At 41.4% G+C, this 19,047-nt stretch overlaps 1 protein-coding gene across 1 annotated transcript; it reads right to left on the reverse strand.

Annotated features, from left to right (window-relative positions):
• Positions 1 to 4,807: 4,807 nt before the first annotated feature.
• On the reverse strand, positions 4,808 to 7,681 carry LOC124074376 (dentin sialophosphoprotein-like). Its single transcript, XM_046417244.1, has 4 exons — positions 7,157 to 7,681; positions 6,201 to 6,269; positions 5,626 to 5,669; positions 4,808 to 5,229 (listed from the first exon to the last, which is right to left on the reverse strand). Exons 1-3 carry the CDS (start codon positions 7,470 to 7,472, stop codon positions 5,659 to 5,661), a joined length of 396 nt encoding a protein of 131 aa, XP_046273200.1. The 5' UTR covers positions 7,473 to 7,681; the 3' UTR covers positions 4,808 to 5,229; positions 5,626 to 5,658.
• Positions 7,682 to 19,047: the final 11,366 nt, after the last annotated feature.

Raw genomic sequence — 19,047 nt, forward strand, 5'->3', positions numbered from 1 at the left:
AATATTGTTAATTTATATTCGTGTTCTGTTATTGCAGGAGGGATGTCGATTGGCTGAAATTAAAGCATGTGGTCTGTGAACTGGATGTTGATTGGCTTCAGCGATGAACATGTGGCCAGCAGATTTTACCAGCTGAGTTTGATCTCACCTGATTCACCTCCCACCTCGCTGACGGTGCTTTCAACAACAACTGACCAATCAGAGCTTTGTGGGTGGGATTAAACATGATGAAAGATGAAAGATGAAAGTGACATATTTTGTCATTGGAGGGAACTCACTCCAATGAAATTCGTGCTCTGCATTTAACCCACCCAAGTGACGTGCACACACACACACAGCGAACCCGGGGCAGTGGGCGACCGCGTGCAGCGCCCGGGGAGCAGTGGGGGTTAGGTACCTTGCTCAAGGGTACCTCAGCCATGGACACCGGGACGGGGAATCGAACCAGCGATCCACCGGTTACGGGTCCGACACCCTAACCGCTGATCCACGACTGCCCCCCACATGTTTGCTTGTTAAGCATGTTGTGAGTTTAAAACAACATTAAACAAATGACCTCACACCATGAAGCATGATGGGAAATGTCTAACTCTTCACTCATCATTCCACTTTAAAGTTGACTGCCAACAACTTCAATGACGCACCACAAGTTTGTTGCTGCTGATTGGTTGAGCTACATGACCCCAACCCCAGTTTCTCGCCTGTTGGACACGGCTCACCTGGCAGCGACAAGCTTCACCTGCAGGTGTGTCCTCCTGACATCGTCCCCCGTGAGCCTCCTGACTGGTTTGGATGAGTTCCATTCAGGTTGCAATCCAGGAGGAACCACATCTGAACTACGATCACCAACATTCATACTGTTTCCTATTCCCTCAGTGTCAAGACTCACTTCCTCCTCCTTCTCCTTCAGCTGGTCAGGTTTCAGTTTTAATTAAGTTGTTGGTCCCATGTTGTTAAGCTGAGAGGTGATCACCTTTAACGACATAAGATTAGTCTTTAGGGTACAGCCAATCAGCTTCATCCTCCCACATTGCAAGGGGCCCAGCGACCACTCAACACCATCCACACTGTTGGTCGTGGATTCACAATCGACAAGCTCCCCACTGACGTCTGGACAGAAACTTTACACACCTGATGACACTCACCTGTTCCCACCACAACTCACTCTGTGTGTGTTACCGTGTGTGTTCTGACTTAGTGGTCATATAGAATAGCAGCTTTATTAAAGACAGACGGAGCTGCAGAGATAAAGTTGCCACATTCCTCTAAGCTACATTCATGACCTCCTCCCTCCTCCCCTCCTCCCCTCCTCCTCCTCCTCCTGTCCTCCCACACAGACAGAGTGTCAGTTGTGTTTTTGATTGTCTGTCATTTCCTGTGTCATTCCGTGCGTTTAACAGATTGTAACATACTAAAAAACCCACCGACCTTCTGTGCTTTTATTTTGAAACGAGTTTCTTGCTGTCTGTGGGAATCAGGGCAGAAAATGAGTTTGCAGCAGGACGTCCTGAAACCAGAACCGAGCTGGAGCCGAGCTGGACTCTGGGATCAGGTCCAGTAGAAGAATTAAGGGCACTTTAAGGTATAGTCTGGTCCAGCTTGGTTCTGAATGAGTGCAGCTCACCTGAACCTTTGATCCCGATGTCTGACTGTAATCAAGAGCTGTGGGAGCAACACAAACCCAGAGAGACTCCAGACACACAGAACCAGACAAACCACACATCAAGTAAACACAAACATTCATGAAGTGCTTTACAAAACTATTTTAACACACTTCAGATAAAGATGATGGACAGAAGAGAGCTTTAATTCTTGGCCTTCACACAGAGATCAGCTAACTCAGGTTGAAATATTTACTGGTATGAATATCTGAGGTTAATGCTACAACACTGTATAACCATTAAATGAACACGTAATAACCATTTGATATGACGTAAACATTATAAAATAATGCCAATTCACTTGGACAGTGACACCTCTGAGGTCAAGTAATTAACAAGACCTTGAAACTGATTGGAAAAGCATCAGGATGCGAGCTGAAGGAAGCCAGGATCAGTAGAATGTGTTCATGGACTATACGGACAAAAATATGAGGACAGCTGACCTTCACACCAACAGGGACTTCATTGATGTCTCATTATAAACACACGTTCAGCTTTGCAGCTCTAACAGCTTCCACTCTTCTGTGAAGGCTTTCCACAACATGTTGGAGTGTTTCTGTGGGAATTTGTGCCCATTCATGCAGTAGAGCATTTGTGAGGTCACACACTGATGTTGGACCAAAAGGCCTGGCTCACAATCTCCGTTCCAGTTCATCCCAAAGGTGTTGGATGGGGTTGAGGTCAGGGCTCTGTGTGGGCCAGTCAAGTTCTTCCACATCAAACTCATCCAACCATGTCTTTATGGAGCTTTGCTTTGTGCACTGGGGCACAGTCATGCTGGAATAGAAAAGGGCCTTCAACAAACTGTTGCCACAAAGTTGGAAGCATAGCATTGTCCAAAATGTCTTGGTATGCTGAAGCATTAAGATTTCCCTTCACTGGAAGTCAGGGGCCGAGCACAAACCCTGAGACACAGACCCGATGCCAGAGACTTAAGAGTTACAAACATGCAATCAACTGGTTATGAGGGTGTGAACGACAGTTTCCAGATTTCTGGTGATAAGAAATGGACCCTTGAAATGTTTCTGCTTCAGTGAAGGAGGAATTGAACCGATGACTGAACCTGGTTGTTTAAATTTGTTTGCAAAAAGTTTGTGAAGATAAGGGAATCCACTGGCCTTTGTGAAAGAAGGTGAACCCGAACAGGAACACAAACTGTCAGGCAGCAGTTTAAAATTTGCAGAATGGAGGGGGACACGGAGTTAAAAACCACAGAGGGCGCCAACGACATCACCAACTCAGATGGTGTGGATGTGGAAATGAGCACAGCGAACCTGCATGCGGCTTCTCAGCAGGAACCTTCTTATGTTTGAGATTCAAGAGAGTCCAGAAGACAGAAATTCTTTGCTTTTCTCAGAGGTGGCATCTAATATCTGTCCGGGAAGAGGTTCACAATGTTGACCAACATTCTTGGGTTGGACAGTAATGTGCAGCCCTAGAATTTTTAACCTCTGTGTTAAAAGTGTTCTTCTGTAGAGGCCTGGACTTTACAGTTTAAACTGTCTGATCATCATTTAAAAAGAGCATTTAGAAAAGTCAGGGCTCACCTCATCCTCACTCCACCCTCAGTGGAAGTTATACCTGTATGTGCCCCAGGTAAAGGTAAATCCTTTCTCACAGATATCGACCTATCAGCTGCTTCCAGGTGAAACCTACCTGAACAAAGTTTTATTTTACATCTCTCACTCATTCACTGACTCTCCCTCTCTCTCTCTCTCTCTTTCTCACACACACACACACACAATGATGTGTCAGGCTCCATTGATTTGCCCCCTGCTGTTGGCCACAGTCATGACCCCCATTAACCAATCAGAGGTCTTTTTGAAACAAACACCCTTTATCTGACAGGAAGTATGCCGCCTAACCTCAACTGTGTGTGTGTGTGTGTGTGTGTGTGTGTGTCAGTTAACCTCTGAGGTCCTGCAGGTCAGTTTTCATTCATCGTCTTGTGGAAACTTCATCTGCTCCATCTCAGGAGTTGCTCTTCCACACCAGCGACCTGCAGTACCAGGTAACCTGACTCCTCCCCCTCCGGTGCACCTGTAATCAGCTTCAGGTGATCTACCCGGTGCCCCGGCCTGATTAAAATGTCAACATCCAGCAGCCTGACAATCAGTGGCGGTTTATTTGTATAACACAAGTGTTATACAAATACACATACAAAGTGTTTTACAACAAACACACAAACACAGAAATAAAATACACAGGAGTGTTTGAACAAACAGGAGTGAAGGAGGAATTAAACTTAAAACTCAGGCTGATAAGATAATAAATAAAACGACCAAGAGAAAGAGAAACCAAAAAAAAAGCATCAAGAATCAAATGCAGTGGTGCTCAGAGAACCAGGAGTAAATGTAAGCCTCAAAATTAAAGGCAAAGTAGTAAAGGATTCCTTCCTTTTGTCAGAGTCTCATACACAGAGTCTGCTGGTTGACTTCTGAACTGTGAGGAAATAATAACATGAGTGATAGCTTGGGTATCAATAAAAAACATTGATCAGATGGCAGCAATGTGACTGGACAGCCTTGTTAAAGTGTTTTTAGAAAGTGAGGCTGGAGTCAAAAAGGGTTAAGGTCAGGCCAGGTTCCTGACATTTGGTTTGATGTTACCGGATAAGGGACCAAGAGACAATTGGATACTCAGATTCGGACCATCAGGATCAGATATGAGGATCTCTGTTTTATCAGAGAGAAAATATGCTGACATCCATCTTTGATATCTGCGAGACAGTTTTTAAGACCAGAAGTTTGTAGTCTCAGTACTCTTTACTGATAGATACACCAGTGTATCATCAGCGTAGCAGCATTTTGAATAAAACAACAGATGAAAAAAATGACAAAACAGGTGAAACAGCAGGTTTCTGCTTTATTTGATCTGTTTGTGAGAGTCTTTTATAGTTTATCGTTAGATTTATCTTTATTTTGTCTATCTACCTGTCGGACTCATTCTGGAAGCTGGACTGCATCTGATGATAAAACCTGGTCTGATCTGATTTATCGTTTTTCTAAACAAAGACTGAACCACTTTACAACATCCTGCACAGGTATCCAGCCTTCATCCCAGCTGGTGCAAAAAGCTGTGACTTACAGTGAAGGTAAGACAAAACACATGCACACACTCGATCAAAAGACTCTGCGACTCAATGATTGAAGTTTTTGACAGTTCAAACTTTAATAGCAGTTCCTCTGTGGACAGACAATCGTTCCTCCTTCACTAAAGTTTGTACAGTAAACGATGACTGCGTGAACACAGAGCAGACCTCAGATCAGCAGCTGATGAGTGATGACTGTATGTACACTGGTGAACACAGAGAAGACTGAAGGCAGACAGACAGGCAGAGACTGAGACAGATTAAGAGATGCAGACAGTCAAATGGTGGAAAGCAGCCAGAGTTTGACGAAAGTGGAGACAACCAATCAGGGACGAGCCAAGGAGCGAAACACTTCCTGGGATTGTACCTTATTTGATTACATGTGACAAATAAATCTGATTGGTGTTTGAACAGGAAGCTGAAGGTTGAAGTTTAGCTTGTTGCTGTTGTTGTTGTTGTCATGGCAAGTGTATTCCACTGTGGAAAGGAAACACAGAAACACTCAGCTGATGATCTCGTTGTTGTTTATGTTGTGTTTGTTGGTTGGTTGGTGTTAACAAGTGTCAAGTACAACAGAACTGATCGATCAATCATCTTTGTCAGTCTGAAAAAATGTGTCAACTCCCAAACCCCATGTGACATCAAGTTATTGTCTTTAATAAAGACCTGCTGTAGGTCTCAGTCTGTCACCCATACACAGTGTCTATTGTTCCCATTTCACCTGAATGCAGCACAGAGTTACCAGTCCGTTTTAGTGCAACAACAAAGACTTTAATGTGAAACTAACTGGTTACAACAAAGCAGCTAGACTGGAGCCTGAATCATCTCTGATCAAATGGTTTCCGTTAGTACAGACGTGGTGTGGGCTGATACCTGGAGTCGCTGAACTTCCACAGTGCAGAGCGTCTAATTCATGGCTGAAAGAGGACAACGGACATTTTAAAACATCCAGTTTCACTTAGTCTGGTACATAAAATCATGAACTGTTTAATTATTGTGTCTTTATACTGTGTTATCTCATTATTATTATTATTTCATTAGTTGCTAAGGTCATAGAGAAAACATGACGCATGTCAAAGTATAAAGAGTCTGCACGTAGAGGAGGTAGGACTGGTGGATGATTTAAACACAGGAGACCAAAACCAAGAATCAATCATCTATTTCAAATTACATCACAAACATAAAGTTATTTTAAGCCAAACTACAATCTTTTCATAAACTGCCCAAGTAGACTTTTTTTATTGTAACTGACTTCATCCTTTCTTGCCAAATGTGGACAGCATAAAAGGACACGTTTTTAAAAATGGCTGTTTGAGCATCCATCCCATGAGATCATTTTGCCTTTTTGCATTTATGCTGCAGCATCAAATGGATTTTAAGCTATGAGTGAATATAAACTGTGATTGGCTGTGAGGTGATGTGATGCCACGGTTGTGTGTAGTCTTTACCCTTTGTGGTGGCAGAGTCATCAGACTGGTCTGGCTGGTCCTGTTGGCCCTGTTGGTCAGCAGGTGTTGCTGCACCCAGAAACAAGTGACAACTCATTAACATTGCACAGTGACGTAACCCCGGGTTCAGGATGTCTTGATGCCTTATTTTAACACCTGAACTTTGTAACAAATCTGAAAATTTAAAATTCTAAATTTTGATCTTGAATTCTTGACCTTACCTTCCTGACCTCACTGTACATGTCATTGTTATCATCACCCATCCACTCCCTCTACCTCTCGGGTCTGCTCTGAGGTTTCTGCCTGCTAAAAGGCAGGTTTTCCTCTCCCCTGGCTCCAGGTGTTTGCTCATGGGGGAATATTGGCTCTCTGTGTTAAAGACTAAATTAAAGAATTTGGTCTCAAACTGCTCTATTTGGAAAGTGTCATGAGATCACTTTTCTTGTGAACTGGCGCTATATAAATGAATTGAAATAATCTTTCAGCGACACCTCTGAATCCATCATGTTGACCTGTAAATTAATTTATCTTGATGGCTTAATTCTTTATGTTGTCCTTTGAGTTCTCATCTTGATCTGACCTTGGTTCTTGTATGTGAAGTCTGGGCTTTTCAAATTCAAATATTTTGATACTGAATACAAATCTCCTCCATCAATCCTCCATTATTATCAGTATCTATCTCTGCTTAACCTTTACAGTCAGTGTGGGAGGAACCCGAAGTACCCGCAGTAAATAAATGTGAAACCCAGAACCTTCTTGCTAACCACTGCACCACCATGCTGCTCACTTTGTTCAACCTGATCTCTGCATTTTTCTGAAACTTGCAAAGACCTTTTGGCCTCTTAATTCTTGAGTTCTACTTTTATAAAAATAAAGTGTACATAAACACAAAATGCCCATGAACCACTGCTCACATCCAGTTAGTCACTAGTTTGAACTCATCAGTCCCAGTTTACCTTCAGTGGAGTTGAGAGTTTCTAAACTCTGCTCCTGAGCCTCCTCATCATCTGGGCTTTCAAGGCTTTGCTCCATTTTGTCTTCCTCACTGATGACCTCTTGTGTGTCACTGCTGTCAGACTCATCTTCACTTTCACTGTCAGTCTCAGTTGTCTCACTGTCTTCATTCTCGACATCCTGTTGACCCTCAATCAGATCGTCATCGTTTTCACTTGTCTCACTGTCTTCATTCTCGACATCTTGTTCACCCTCAATCAGGTCATCATCGTTCTCTTCGCTGTCTTCCTCCTCTGAGGTCGCCATACCCTCTTCCATCACCACATCCTCCTTCAGTGGCTCTTCAGTTGCTGCCTTGTCCTCCTCCAAAGATTCAGATTCAGATTCCGATTCCGATTCCGATTCAGATTCAGAGTCAGAGTCAGAGTCAGAGTCAGAGTCAGAGTCAGCTTCAGCTTCAGCTTCAGCTGCAGCTGCAGCTTCAGATTCAGAGTCAGCTTCGGATTCAGATTCAGATTCAGAGTCAGAGTCAGCTTCAGATTCAGATTCAGATTCAGATTCAGATTCAGATTCAGAGTCAGATTCAGATTCAGATTCAGATTCAGATTCAGATTCAGAGTCAGCTTCAGATTCAGATTCAGCTTCAGATTCAGAGTCAGCTTCAGATTCAGCATCATTGATCATGTCATTTGATTTCATGTCACTGTTGCTGTCACTTTCTTCTTCAGATAGAGAGTCCTCTGTGTCTGAGGATTAAAGAGATCGCAAACTCATCAATGAATTGTTGTCATGTGTCAAGTAACTATCAGCATGGTGAGTCTGTGGTCAGACAGAGAGACAGACAGGCAGACAGGGTTACAGACAGATGCTTGTATATCACTCTGAAGGTCCTCTCACATGAAAACAAATCAAACTAATCTGAATTTGTTCTTCAGTCTGAGATCAAACTGAATGATAACCGAATTAACTGAATTAACCACAGAGGGTTTATTAACACAAACCAACCTGGTGGATCAGACACCTCATCTGATGCTGTGGGAGCTGAAACAGACAGGTAAATATAATAATAGAATAAGTAAACAAACAGGTGAACAGACAGGTGATCAATTAGACAGGTGAACAGATCGTTTACCTTCTGTTTGTTCAGCAGAGTCTCTGATGCCAGCAGACTCTGTAGACACAAATGGACGTTTAGTACAATGTGTCTCGTTTCCATATTACGCCTACAGTTACTCTGTGTACACTGTGTAGTGTGTGTATAATATGTAGTGTGTGTACACTGTGTACCTGGCATTGAAGTCACAAGCCCATCTTTGGTTTCTTCTCCTACAACAACAACAAACAACAAAATAAACAATGACACATATAAACTATCAGTGTGTGTTAATGTGTGTGTTTACTCTGCCTGTGTGTGTTACTGTGCGTTACTATTTATGTGTGTTGTAGTGTGTGTGGGGGGACATATATCTACGTTCATATGATTATTTACTCATCCCAATGTGACCAGTGTGTGTGTGTTGATGGCACAAATGGAGTCACATCCTGTTTGGTGTATCAAGCTATCAAGTCATTATTTATTTCATTTAAGCATTTAATGGACATCAGTGGACATTGCAATTAAATATGCACGAGGCCCAGCAGCTTAATTTCACTGATTATTTGTGAGCCGGGGTTCATACAGTGAGACTGTGTGGAGTCAAGCTGCTGTCCTCCTGATAAATCCTGACCCAGAGGAGGTCTGCTGACAGAATGTGTCATGATGGTTAGTGCAGTGACTGTAGTGACGTGAAGTCTATGTAATGATCCCAAAAGTGAAACATGACTCTCTCTCTCTCTCTCTCTGTGTGTGTGTGTGTGTGTTACCATTGAGGTGACTTAGCAGTGGCACACTTCTCTCTGAAACAGCAGGAATAAACAAACTTTCATTTAATAAACGTTTATGATGCTCAAAATAATCAAGTTGAGTGAAACTATTTCAGAAACAGAAACAAAGGGTTTATCAAATGATCAGGCTGATGTTTATTCACACTGTGGCTGTAATGAACACTGCAGCCAGTAAGGGGCGCTAACAGCACGTCACACCATGCAGTCTGACTGGCTGCTTTGTGTGTATGATTTATGATGAAAGGTCAAAACTTCATCTGAACCAGGTGATCAGATTTAGCATCTTTTAAAATCAGACAGATAGACAGGCAGGCAGATAGACAGGCAGGTGGACAGACAAGCAAACTTTGTCATTTACCGTCAGCTGCTTTTCCATCTACAAGACAAACAGACAGACAGTCAGGGAGACAGAAACAACAGACAGACAGATGTCTTCATTTCTCATTACATCTTTATAATGTATATGATGTAAACATTAATTTTAATATATCAATTACATAGAAAACATGAGCTGTTCATTATTTTTATTGTTAGAAATGAATCACTTAATTAATAAACCTTCTTTACATTTTCATGTTACATCTTGCCTCCACATTTTACTTTAAACTGACCACAATATTTGTACCTTTTTCTATCCTTTACATTACAAAAAGTAGACTCTTTGTGTAGTTTATATACTGGCTGTGTACTTTAGCTAACAATTACAAAGTGATGGATAATAATTAGTGTAATATTTTTATATAATCATAAATATACTTTTTACATATTATAAAGTGGCTCATAATATAATGTATAACAACTGTTACATGCCATAAAAGTATTAATCAATTATCTTTATGAATACTCAAATTATCAAAAACAATAACTGTAATAATATAAAATATGTATAAAAAAATAATATAAAAAAAAATATAAAATATGTCTTATTATTATTGGTTCATAATGATTAGTTCAGTTAAAGACATTATTAAACTCATTACCAATCTTACATCTTCCATGTGTGATTTATAGCAAATATTTTTTGTTATCAATCAAATCATCAAAATCAAATAATATAAATAAAAATCATATAATGGTACAATCATATAAATAAGAAGAATTTTCTACAGATTGATTATTATTTTGTGATTTAAGATAAATCATTAATTATCATGCAATTTTATTTGTATTTATATAATGAAAAGTTTAAATAAATCTTTCTAACACTAAATTTAAAAAGACTTCAGCGCCGAACACTTAGCCATCATAAATTCATTAATGATAAAAGTTATTGATTACTGAATGATTTTTAGTGTTTGCTGAAAGATAAAGTAATTCAAATGATTGTCAGTCAAGTGAAGTGTTTAAAGTGAATACTGAACATGAAGTGATCATATTGATCATTAGTAATAATAACATGATTCATTAATGATGATGTCATAGCTCACCTGAGAGTGGAGCTGAGAGAGAAACAGCAGCAAGCGCAACGAGCAGCAGTACAACACACCTGTAACACACACGCACACACACGCACACACACACGTACGCACACACACACACGTACGCACACGCACACACACACACACGTACGCACACACACACACGTACGCACACACACACACGTACGCACACACACACATACGCACACACACACACACACACACACACACACACGTACGCACACACACACACACGTACGCACACACACACGCACACACACACGTACGCACACACACACGTACGCACGCACACACACACACACACACACACATACGCACACACACACACACACACATTAGAAAGTTCTCAATGCAAAGTGAACGGGTGGATTTGACTGCAGTGTGTTTGCATGTTGTTTTCCTTCACTGTGAAGCACCAAAACTTTCCACTCTGTCAAAGCCCTCGTTGACCACATGAACCACAGAATAACAATATTAACACATTATTCAGCATCATCAATACATTTAAAGACGTGCGCCCGGATCGCAGCGGACGATTAAAGTTTCCACTGGCCCACAGTAAGAGCGGAGAACGTGAAGAGACGAGCGTTAGGTGCGTTCAGTGAAAGGGTTAAATGCCTCAGTGTTTTCCTCCACAAAGAGGGCAAAAGGACAGAGTCTCTTTTCTTTTCCGATGTAAAGAGAGAAACAATGAGCTGCAAGAGGAAACCGGTTCAGAGAGACATCAGCTCTAAGCTTCACGACGAGAGTCCGGTGACGCTCAAGTCCTTCTGCTGGATTTAAATCGAGGTAAGCACCAAAACTGAACTCTGACACTGTCAGCAGCAGAGAGGCAACGTAAAAATCCTCAGCAGGTCTCAGTTCAGTTGTTCTCAAAATGTAGCTTTACAGATCACAACCGAGGAATAAAATCTGACCGAAAGAAGTAAAAACATGTGAGCTGTCAGATTGTGACCTCATCACAGGATTCGTGATGTCACAGTAATCACAATCTCATCACATTTCATTAAAATCTCCACCAAATGTTCACAAAGTTTGGTTTGGCATCATAGCTGAGGATGTGCACAAGTCTGATCAAACCTCGACAGGTTAGCGACCGGAAAGAAGAATAAAAGAATAAACTCACCGTTGGAGCATGTTGGTCAGGAGGCCGACAGGAAACAAACTTCACTGTGTTCAAACTTTCTTTCTGAACTCTGCTTAAAGAGAGAAGCAGCCTTTTATACTCCGACTCCCCTCCTCCTCCTCCTCCACCTCCTCCTCCTCCTCCTCCTCCTCCTCCTCCTCCTCCACCTCCTCCTCCTCCTCCACCTCCTCCACCTTTGATATACCTGTCTGTCTACTACGCTGTAACGCTGTTTAATCCAGTTCAAACACACTGAAGTCAGAAAAGACCAGATGACCAGATTCACACCACAGTGATACCTGAGTCTTTCCTTAAGTCTGACGCATTCGCTGAAGAACTTAATTACTGCTGTTGCACAGAATTGTTTAAAAGGTTTCTTTAGTTAAGGGTAAACATTTGCATTTACCAACACAGTCTGAAATAAAGTAAGAAGTTAAAAGCAACCACGGTGGCTAACCACATGGACACGCTTAATACCAGGAAATGTAAAAAAAAAAAAACTCACTTTGTGAGTGTGTGTTATGTCTGCTATGTTGTTCTCATTCAGAGCAGAACTGGTTGGGTGATTTTTACCAGGAACACAGAGGCTTTTTGAGAAGGAAGCTGGTCATTAAATAAACTCCACGACTCAGGCCAAAGTTGAATCTACAAATCTACAAATGACAAACGAGTCATTAATGACACACAACACAGCTTCACATTCACACTGAAGTCACTACTGTCACAGCTTGTGAACTTCAGGTAAAACGGGCTGCTTTTTGAATGGAATTTGGTGGCAGTGAAAGCCACTGAAAATAATCTGTACTCTGAATGTCACATGGCCTTCACACGTGTGAAAACACGCTGTTACTTGAATACATATTTAATGTGTAATTATTCTCTAGTCTTACTTGTTAAAATACTGAACATATCGGACTGACAGGGGGGTTGATGGTGATGTTCTCTAATGACAAAGTGATGATTGAAACCACCCAATAACAGGGCTGTCAATCAGTCAGAGGCTGACAGGTCCAGTTCATTACATGAAGTCAAAGTGTCTCACAGTGTCTCCTCAGGGAGAGAGAGAGGAGAGAGAGAGACAGTAAGTGAGTAAACATGTTCAGTTTCCAGTATTAGACTCATCTTCAGAAACTCACAAGCCTTCATCAGGGAGTTAATGAAGGCCTGCTGCTCTGACATAACAGGAAAATAATTTAAAGTCTCAGAAAGACAGTTTTCTCATTCCAAAGAGCACCGTCAACAAACTCAATTTTCAGGAAGAGCCTCTCTTGCATTTATTTTAAACACTCAAACCTGATAGATCAGATTCCAGACCAGTTTCAAATAAACCCTCAGACTGACTGAAGCAGGACTAGGGGCAGAGACGGAGACAGAGACAACACAGGGGCAAGGCAGCATACCTGAGTGTGGGGACCTGAATGTACACACAGGTACCGAAGACAGAACAGATAATGATATGTTCTGCTGAGACATCCACACCCAGAACAGACACGGGACATGCTGCACATCTTCTGTTCAGCTCTGAGGACAAATGTAGTTGACGACTAAGACGGGGACCCGTTCTTCCACCCCCTATGAGATCATGGCCAGATCAAGAAGCAGTACAGTGATGGTTCTGATCTGGTCTGAACGCTGACAGTCAGACCCAGTGGCGCTCGTGCTGCTTTTATCATGTGAACATAAGCCTGCAGACCTCGGACTTATTAGCTGGAAGGTTCTGGGTTCGATCCCGTTTGTCTGCCTTATGTTTGTGTGGTTTCCTCCAGCCTCCTCCCACAGTCCAGAGACATGCAGACTGGTCACTTTAAACTGTTTGTAGGTGTGAATGAATAACTGTATTACATTACAAGAACGGACCCCGCAACTATTCAACATGACGCTGACTGAAGTCTGGAACCAGCAGCTGATCTATGAGGACAGAAGTAAATCAGACCCTCCACAGAGAGTCAAGGATACTAAAAACATAAAGTGACTTCTCTCAAACAACCGATTAAAAATACACGGAAAGGTCCGAGTGTTTGGGCATCAGGGAGTAATTTCACTAAAGCAAGAGGCTCCGAGACAAAACAGGCAGAGCAGTGAAATCAACAAAAACCAAGTACTCCTAATGTCCCAGTGTGGACAAAAACCAGCAGCTTTACATGGAAGTGAGATCTGCAACACGACTCACAGAGTCCGTGTCAGAGTCCGCGTCAGAGTCCGCGTCAGAGTCCGCGTCAGAGTCCCGTACCGTCTGATCTTGGAATCTTGAATGATCTTTGAATTTTCACGTTTTGGACACTGTGTGAAGAGTTCAGGGTCACTTCCTGTGTCCACCATGCGGCCCTCGAGATGCTCACTGATTACTGATCAGAGCACATAACCACACATGAAGCGTTCACCCACTCACACACATTGGCACACTGATGGAGGAGGCGTCATGCGAGGTGTGGATCAGCTCATCGCAGCGTTTTCTATCCAAAGAGCTTCATGGTTCACGCAGAGCAGAGGAGGCCGGAATCAAAGCACCAGCCTTCTGACTGGCGATGGCTGAATAAAAGCTCAGCAGGAAGTAAAACACCTGACAAACAAACAACAGGAGGAAACTGGAATTCCCTGAACCACACAAGGAAAAAGCACTGAAGGGTTTCTTCATGTGAACACATCAGGCTCACTCTCACAGAGCTGAGGAAGCAATTAAAAAGCCTTCATCAGTGAGAGCAGCTGAATTCACAAACTACATGACCGCAAACACTGCAGTCTCTCAGACAGGATATCAGTAAATGTGTACAGAGTTTGGTCCAAACCTGCTCTCATTGGACAGTGTTGTGACGAATTGAATTGAGTGCTCCTGACATTTAAACTGATGTTCTTCTGCATATTTCATCCTAAGAGCAGCACTAACAGCATGTTCAGGCTGAAATTGTTCTTCATGAATGACATGAAAATTGAAAATTGTTATGAGTTGAGATTTTGTTTTACTTGTCTTTTTAGTAATGTTGTTGTCATGTTGTTGACTGGTTCCCTGCCCGTCCTGGGTGAGGGATCCCCCCTCTGCTGCTCACCCTGAGCTTTCTCCCAGTGTTTCCTGTTAAAGGTTCTTCTGGGAGTTTTTCCTCAGTCGATGTGAGGGTCGAAGGGCAGAGGATGTTGCTGATGTTACGTTAAGCCCTTTGAGACAAACTGCTTGTAAAAATGGGCCGTACAAATAAAGCTGTCTTGTCTTGTCTTCAGGTTTTCTTATCTCTGAGCTGGTGCGTTATGCAAAGTGTTGATGTTCACAAGAGAAACAGTGAGTGTGTCTCAGGAAGGGAAACTTCTCAGACCTTTTATCAGACAGTTGTTTCCTTCTTCCTCACTGTGGGCACTGAGGCAGCGCCCCCTGCAGGACCAGCTGTGCGACGCTCAGCTCTCAGTCATCATCACAGACAGCTGACTGTCCAGAACATCAGTGAAACGAGTCTGGCTGGCCATCAGTAACACATCAGGGGCCAAAGTGGCTCCTGCCTGACAGACTGAGAATAACCTGACTGAAAATAATAAATAAATCAGGCCAAACATTGAGTCACAAGACATTTCAGTTTATTTCTCAAATTCCCTCACTGAACCTGTTTTATGAACAGTTCAGAGAATAAAGTCATGACAGTTTCCAGATAAAATGACTTTCACCTCCTGAAGATGTGATCTATTTTGTTCTGTTAAAGGAGTGATGTACAGTTAAACAGCCGGTCAGATGGCACCATGTGTCTGCAGAGTTAAGCTTTATTTTTTCTGACTGAAGGTGAACACGAACCTGCTATGTGTTTGTGTATGTATTTTTCACATGCGTGGCTGCCTGTGGTCTCTCATCTCCATGTGTTTTTCTATCTACATACATGCGTGAGTTACTGTATGTGTGACTGCATGTGTTGTATCTGTCCATCTGTCTTATATCTGACGCCGGTTGGTCCTGGATCGTCTCTTGGATGCTCGGTTCCTCATCAGAGCTTTGGGTTGAGGAATGATTGGTTGAGGGGGGAGGGCAGGGCTCTGAGGTAGGTGGGCGGGGCTTTGGTTTACATGGGTGGAGATTTGTGGTGGGAAAGCTGGGCTCTGAGGTTTGGCTGAGCGAGAACTGAACTTTTTCTGCTCTTCTTCTTCAGAATCGGAGCGCTCGTCTTCTGTAAGACATTAATACAAAATATTAAGAAATAATCAAAAAGCAACTCTTTTTATGAAATCTTCTTCACTTTCCTTCTTCTTCTTTCTTTTAAATCTGCTTTTCTAAAAAATGATTTTATTTAAAATTTTCCAACTGTGGTAATGTCACCACCCTCCCAGCTATCAGCCAATCACATAAGTCCTGGCTCTTAAGTAGTATCCACAGGTGCTGCAAGAATTAGCCTGTTAGCTCTTGTAAGCCACATCGTAGGCCCTGATAATGCTGTGTGGACACTGGTTTGCTGCTACACTGTGATACAAGGTATGCAAGGACGTAAAAAAACCCAAACAATTCAAGAAAAAAACCTTTTTTTTTGTAGTTATTAGTTTATTTCATTCAATTTATTAAGTGATTATCATTGATTTTCTTCACTGTCCAGGGAAACCTTGGTTATCTGTTTACTGGCTCATTTCAATTTTGTGATGATATCTCTGATAATATGCTCAGTTTATGGATATTTCATTAAACTGGAGAAGAAAATAATTCTCTAAAGCCATAAATGAACACTTGAGTTTAGCTAAAACAATAAAATTAAAATTAACTAAAATTAAAGAACAGTCAATAAGAAAAGAATATTTAAACAGCAACTTTCTTAAGTCTAATTGCCAAAATTAGAGGTTTTAAATGGACACTCCTAAACCTGGAAACATTTATTTATTTAAGGACTTAAAAACCAGTGTGTAGGAAACAAGTCAGTGTGAAATATGAACAATATAATGTGAAGGGTAGGAGTGCATCAACACAGCTGGTAACTGTTGAACTGGATGTGTTTGTGACACTGTGTGATGTGCATCATGTAGTTATGTAGCTTTCGGTGTACTGTAATTAATTGTACAGTTTCTTGTAATTTTGTACAGTTTGTTTCTGTCTCACCGTCTTCTTCCTCCACACTGTTCACAGCAGCTGCAGGTTCTGAAATCAACCAGTCAAAGAGCAGAATCATTTGTAGAAATGTTAAAGAGTTCAACAGAGATACATACTTAGAAGAAGAAAACAGGACGTACCAGGAGCTGTCACCTGATTGGCTGCTGGAGCTATGAAAACAACAACATTAAAATCAAATGATTGGATGATCAGAAACAAATGAATGGATGAAGAGTGGACATTTACCAGATAGACTGGCTGAGCAGAGTTAGAAATAAAAGAAAAATATTACAAAGTTACAAGAAGAATGACTGGATGTACATATGATGTGTGTGTGTGTGTGTGTGTGTGTGTGTGGCTTGTCTTCTTACTGTCTGCAGTCTCTGAGCTGGAGCTGCTGGTATCTGAAACACATTTTACTACTGTTATTCCATTATCATCATTACCACATCACTCACATGGTGAACAGGTGAACAGGTGAGTGACAGCATCATGTGATCAGCCAACTGACAGAAACTGTACAGCTGTGATATGCTGCGATGATCTGATATCAGGGAATAACTGAATTTGAATATGATGTTCAGCTTCTTTGCTCAGTTTATTAATTTTGACAGAAACGTCATCATCATCATCATCATCATCATCATCATCCTGTTCCTACCTGAAGGTCCTCCTCCATAATAGTGGGATTCATCTGGAATCAATCGATTAAAAAAAATCATTTACAAATATCATTGACAAAAGACAACCACATGTGTATTAATGCTGTAAATGTTCACCAGACTTCATTCTACATTCAGAAGCAAATATGAAACTATACTAACATAAGTTTCATCATCGTGTATGTTTTCACAGGACTGAACTGCAGCCCAGTGTTAATGGTCCTCATGTTTCAGGGTCCTGGTTCATACTGGTTTACTGTCACGCGGTTGTGGTTTATGGGGACATTTAATGTTTGTGATTTTCTGAAGGAAACGATGATTTATCAGATTCAACCACCAGATGGAAGCATAACACAGGAAGGAAACCTCAGTGGAAAATACACATTCAATGGCGAAATGTGGGTTTGTGTTGCAGGATGTTGTTGGTCATTAACCCGTCTGTGTTTTAACTTTTAAAAATGTTTTGATTATATTTGAGATTTTCTCGATGCATGAAATCATGGTCTCATATGGAGCAGCTTTACTGGTCCAACTGGTTCCAGTTCCTCTGGGCTAACCAGTGCACATGAAGTCTTTATTTCAGACATGTGTTGCTACTGTGACTGTTGAATGTCATTTTATTGATCCTTGACATTCATCATGACTCTGAATCCAACGTGTGATTTGTTTTAGTCAACTGACCCACTCTTGAAAGTTTTATAGACAATAAAGTTTCATTTTTGATTTCACTGATTACACAATATTAACACATCATCAGCTTTCTGGACGAACCAAAGCAACTTGTCAGTGTCTGATAGCCTAACTTATTATTGGAAACACGTAAATTAGATTTTTATGTTCGATATTTCTCTGCAGAGTTCAGCCAGGTGAAGCTAACAGCAGAGTTTCAGATCTGAAGTCTTACCGGGCTGATCAGGAGAGACGGCGTTCATACTCTCTGAAACAATAAAACAACAATAATGACTCAGTTCAGTCAGGATGTCCTTTAACTGAATAAACTCAACAGTAACTAAGCTGCACCCTGTTTGTCAACTGTCTCAGTAAACAGTTGGCTTACATACTGGATATATTATGTGTTTTATATTGATGTTAACACATTTTAATTAGCAGACGTGATAAATACCTGTGTGTCGTGTATCACTGATTTATTACCGACTCACTCTGTTCATGTGTGATAACAGTTTTTGTTTATCTGAACTTTGCATAACAGACACACGATGTGGACTGGAGTTCTTCAGGGAGCCATACTGGGTCCTGATATATTTTACTTATACCTGCAGGGAGCTTGTATAAATGTGAAAACAATAATTCATTATCATGTCAGATACGTCAATATGCAGATGATATACAACTGTGTATATCTGTGTTTAGTTTTCAGGCGTCTATCACGCTGTTAGTCAAAAACAATACACACAGTTACAATAAAATGCAAAGTGACAGAACTTCCTGACCAATCAGATTCAGATACAAGTTAAAGATCTGTGAGTATGTTTTAGATACTGACATAAACTTTATTTCTAATTTAACCACAAAAAATATCACTTTGATAATCAGCATCTAAGCATTTCAACAAAAGGATAGTGATTTTCTTAAGAGTTGAATCTGTGAGGCTATTAAAGTGGGAAGTTTGTGGCTCACCTGTAGGGGCTTCATCAGACGTGGAGTCTTTGTCTGACAGGGAGGATCGACAGGTGAGACAGGTAAGACACAGAGAAATACAAACATGTCTAGTCTATCT

Source organism: Scatophagus argus, chromosome 17 (assembly GCF_020382885.2).
Source record: "Scatophagus argus isolate fScaArg1 chromosome 17, fScaArg1.pri, whole genome shotgun sequence".
NCBI lineage: Eukaryota > Metazoa > Chordata > Actinopteri > Scatophagidae > Scatophagus > Scatophagus argus.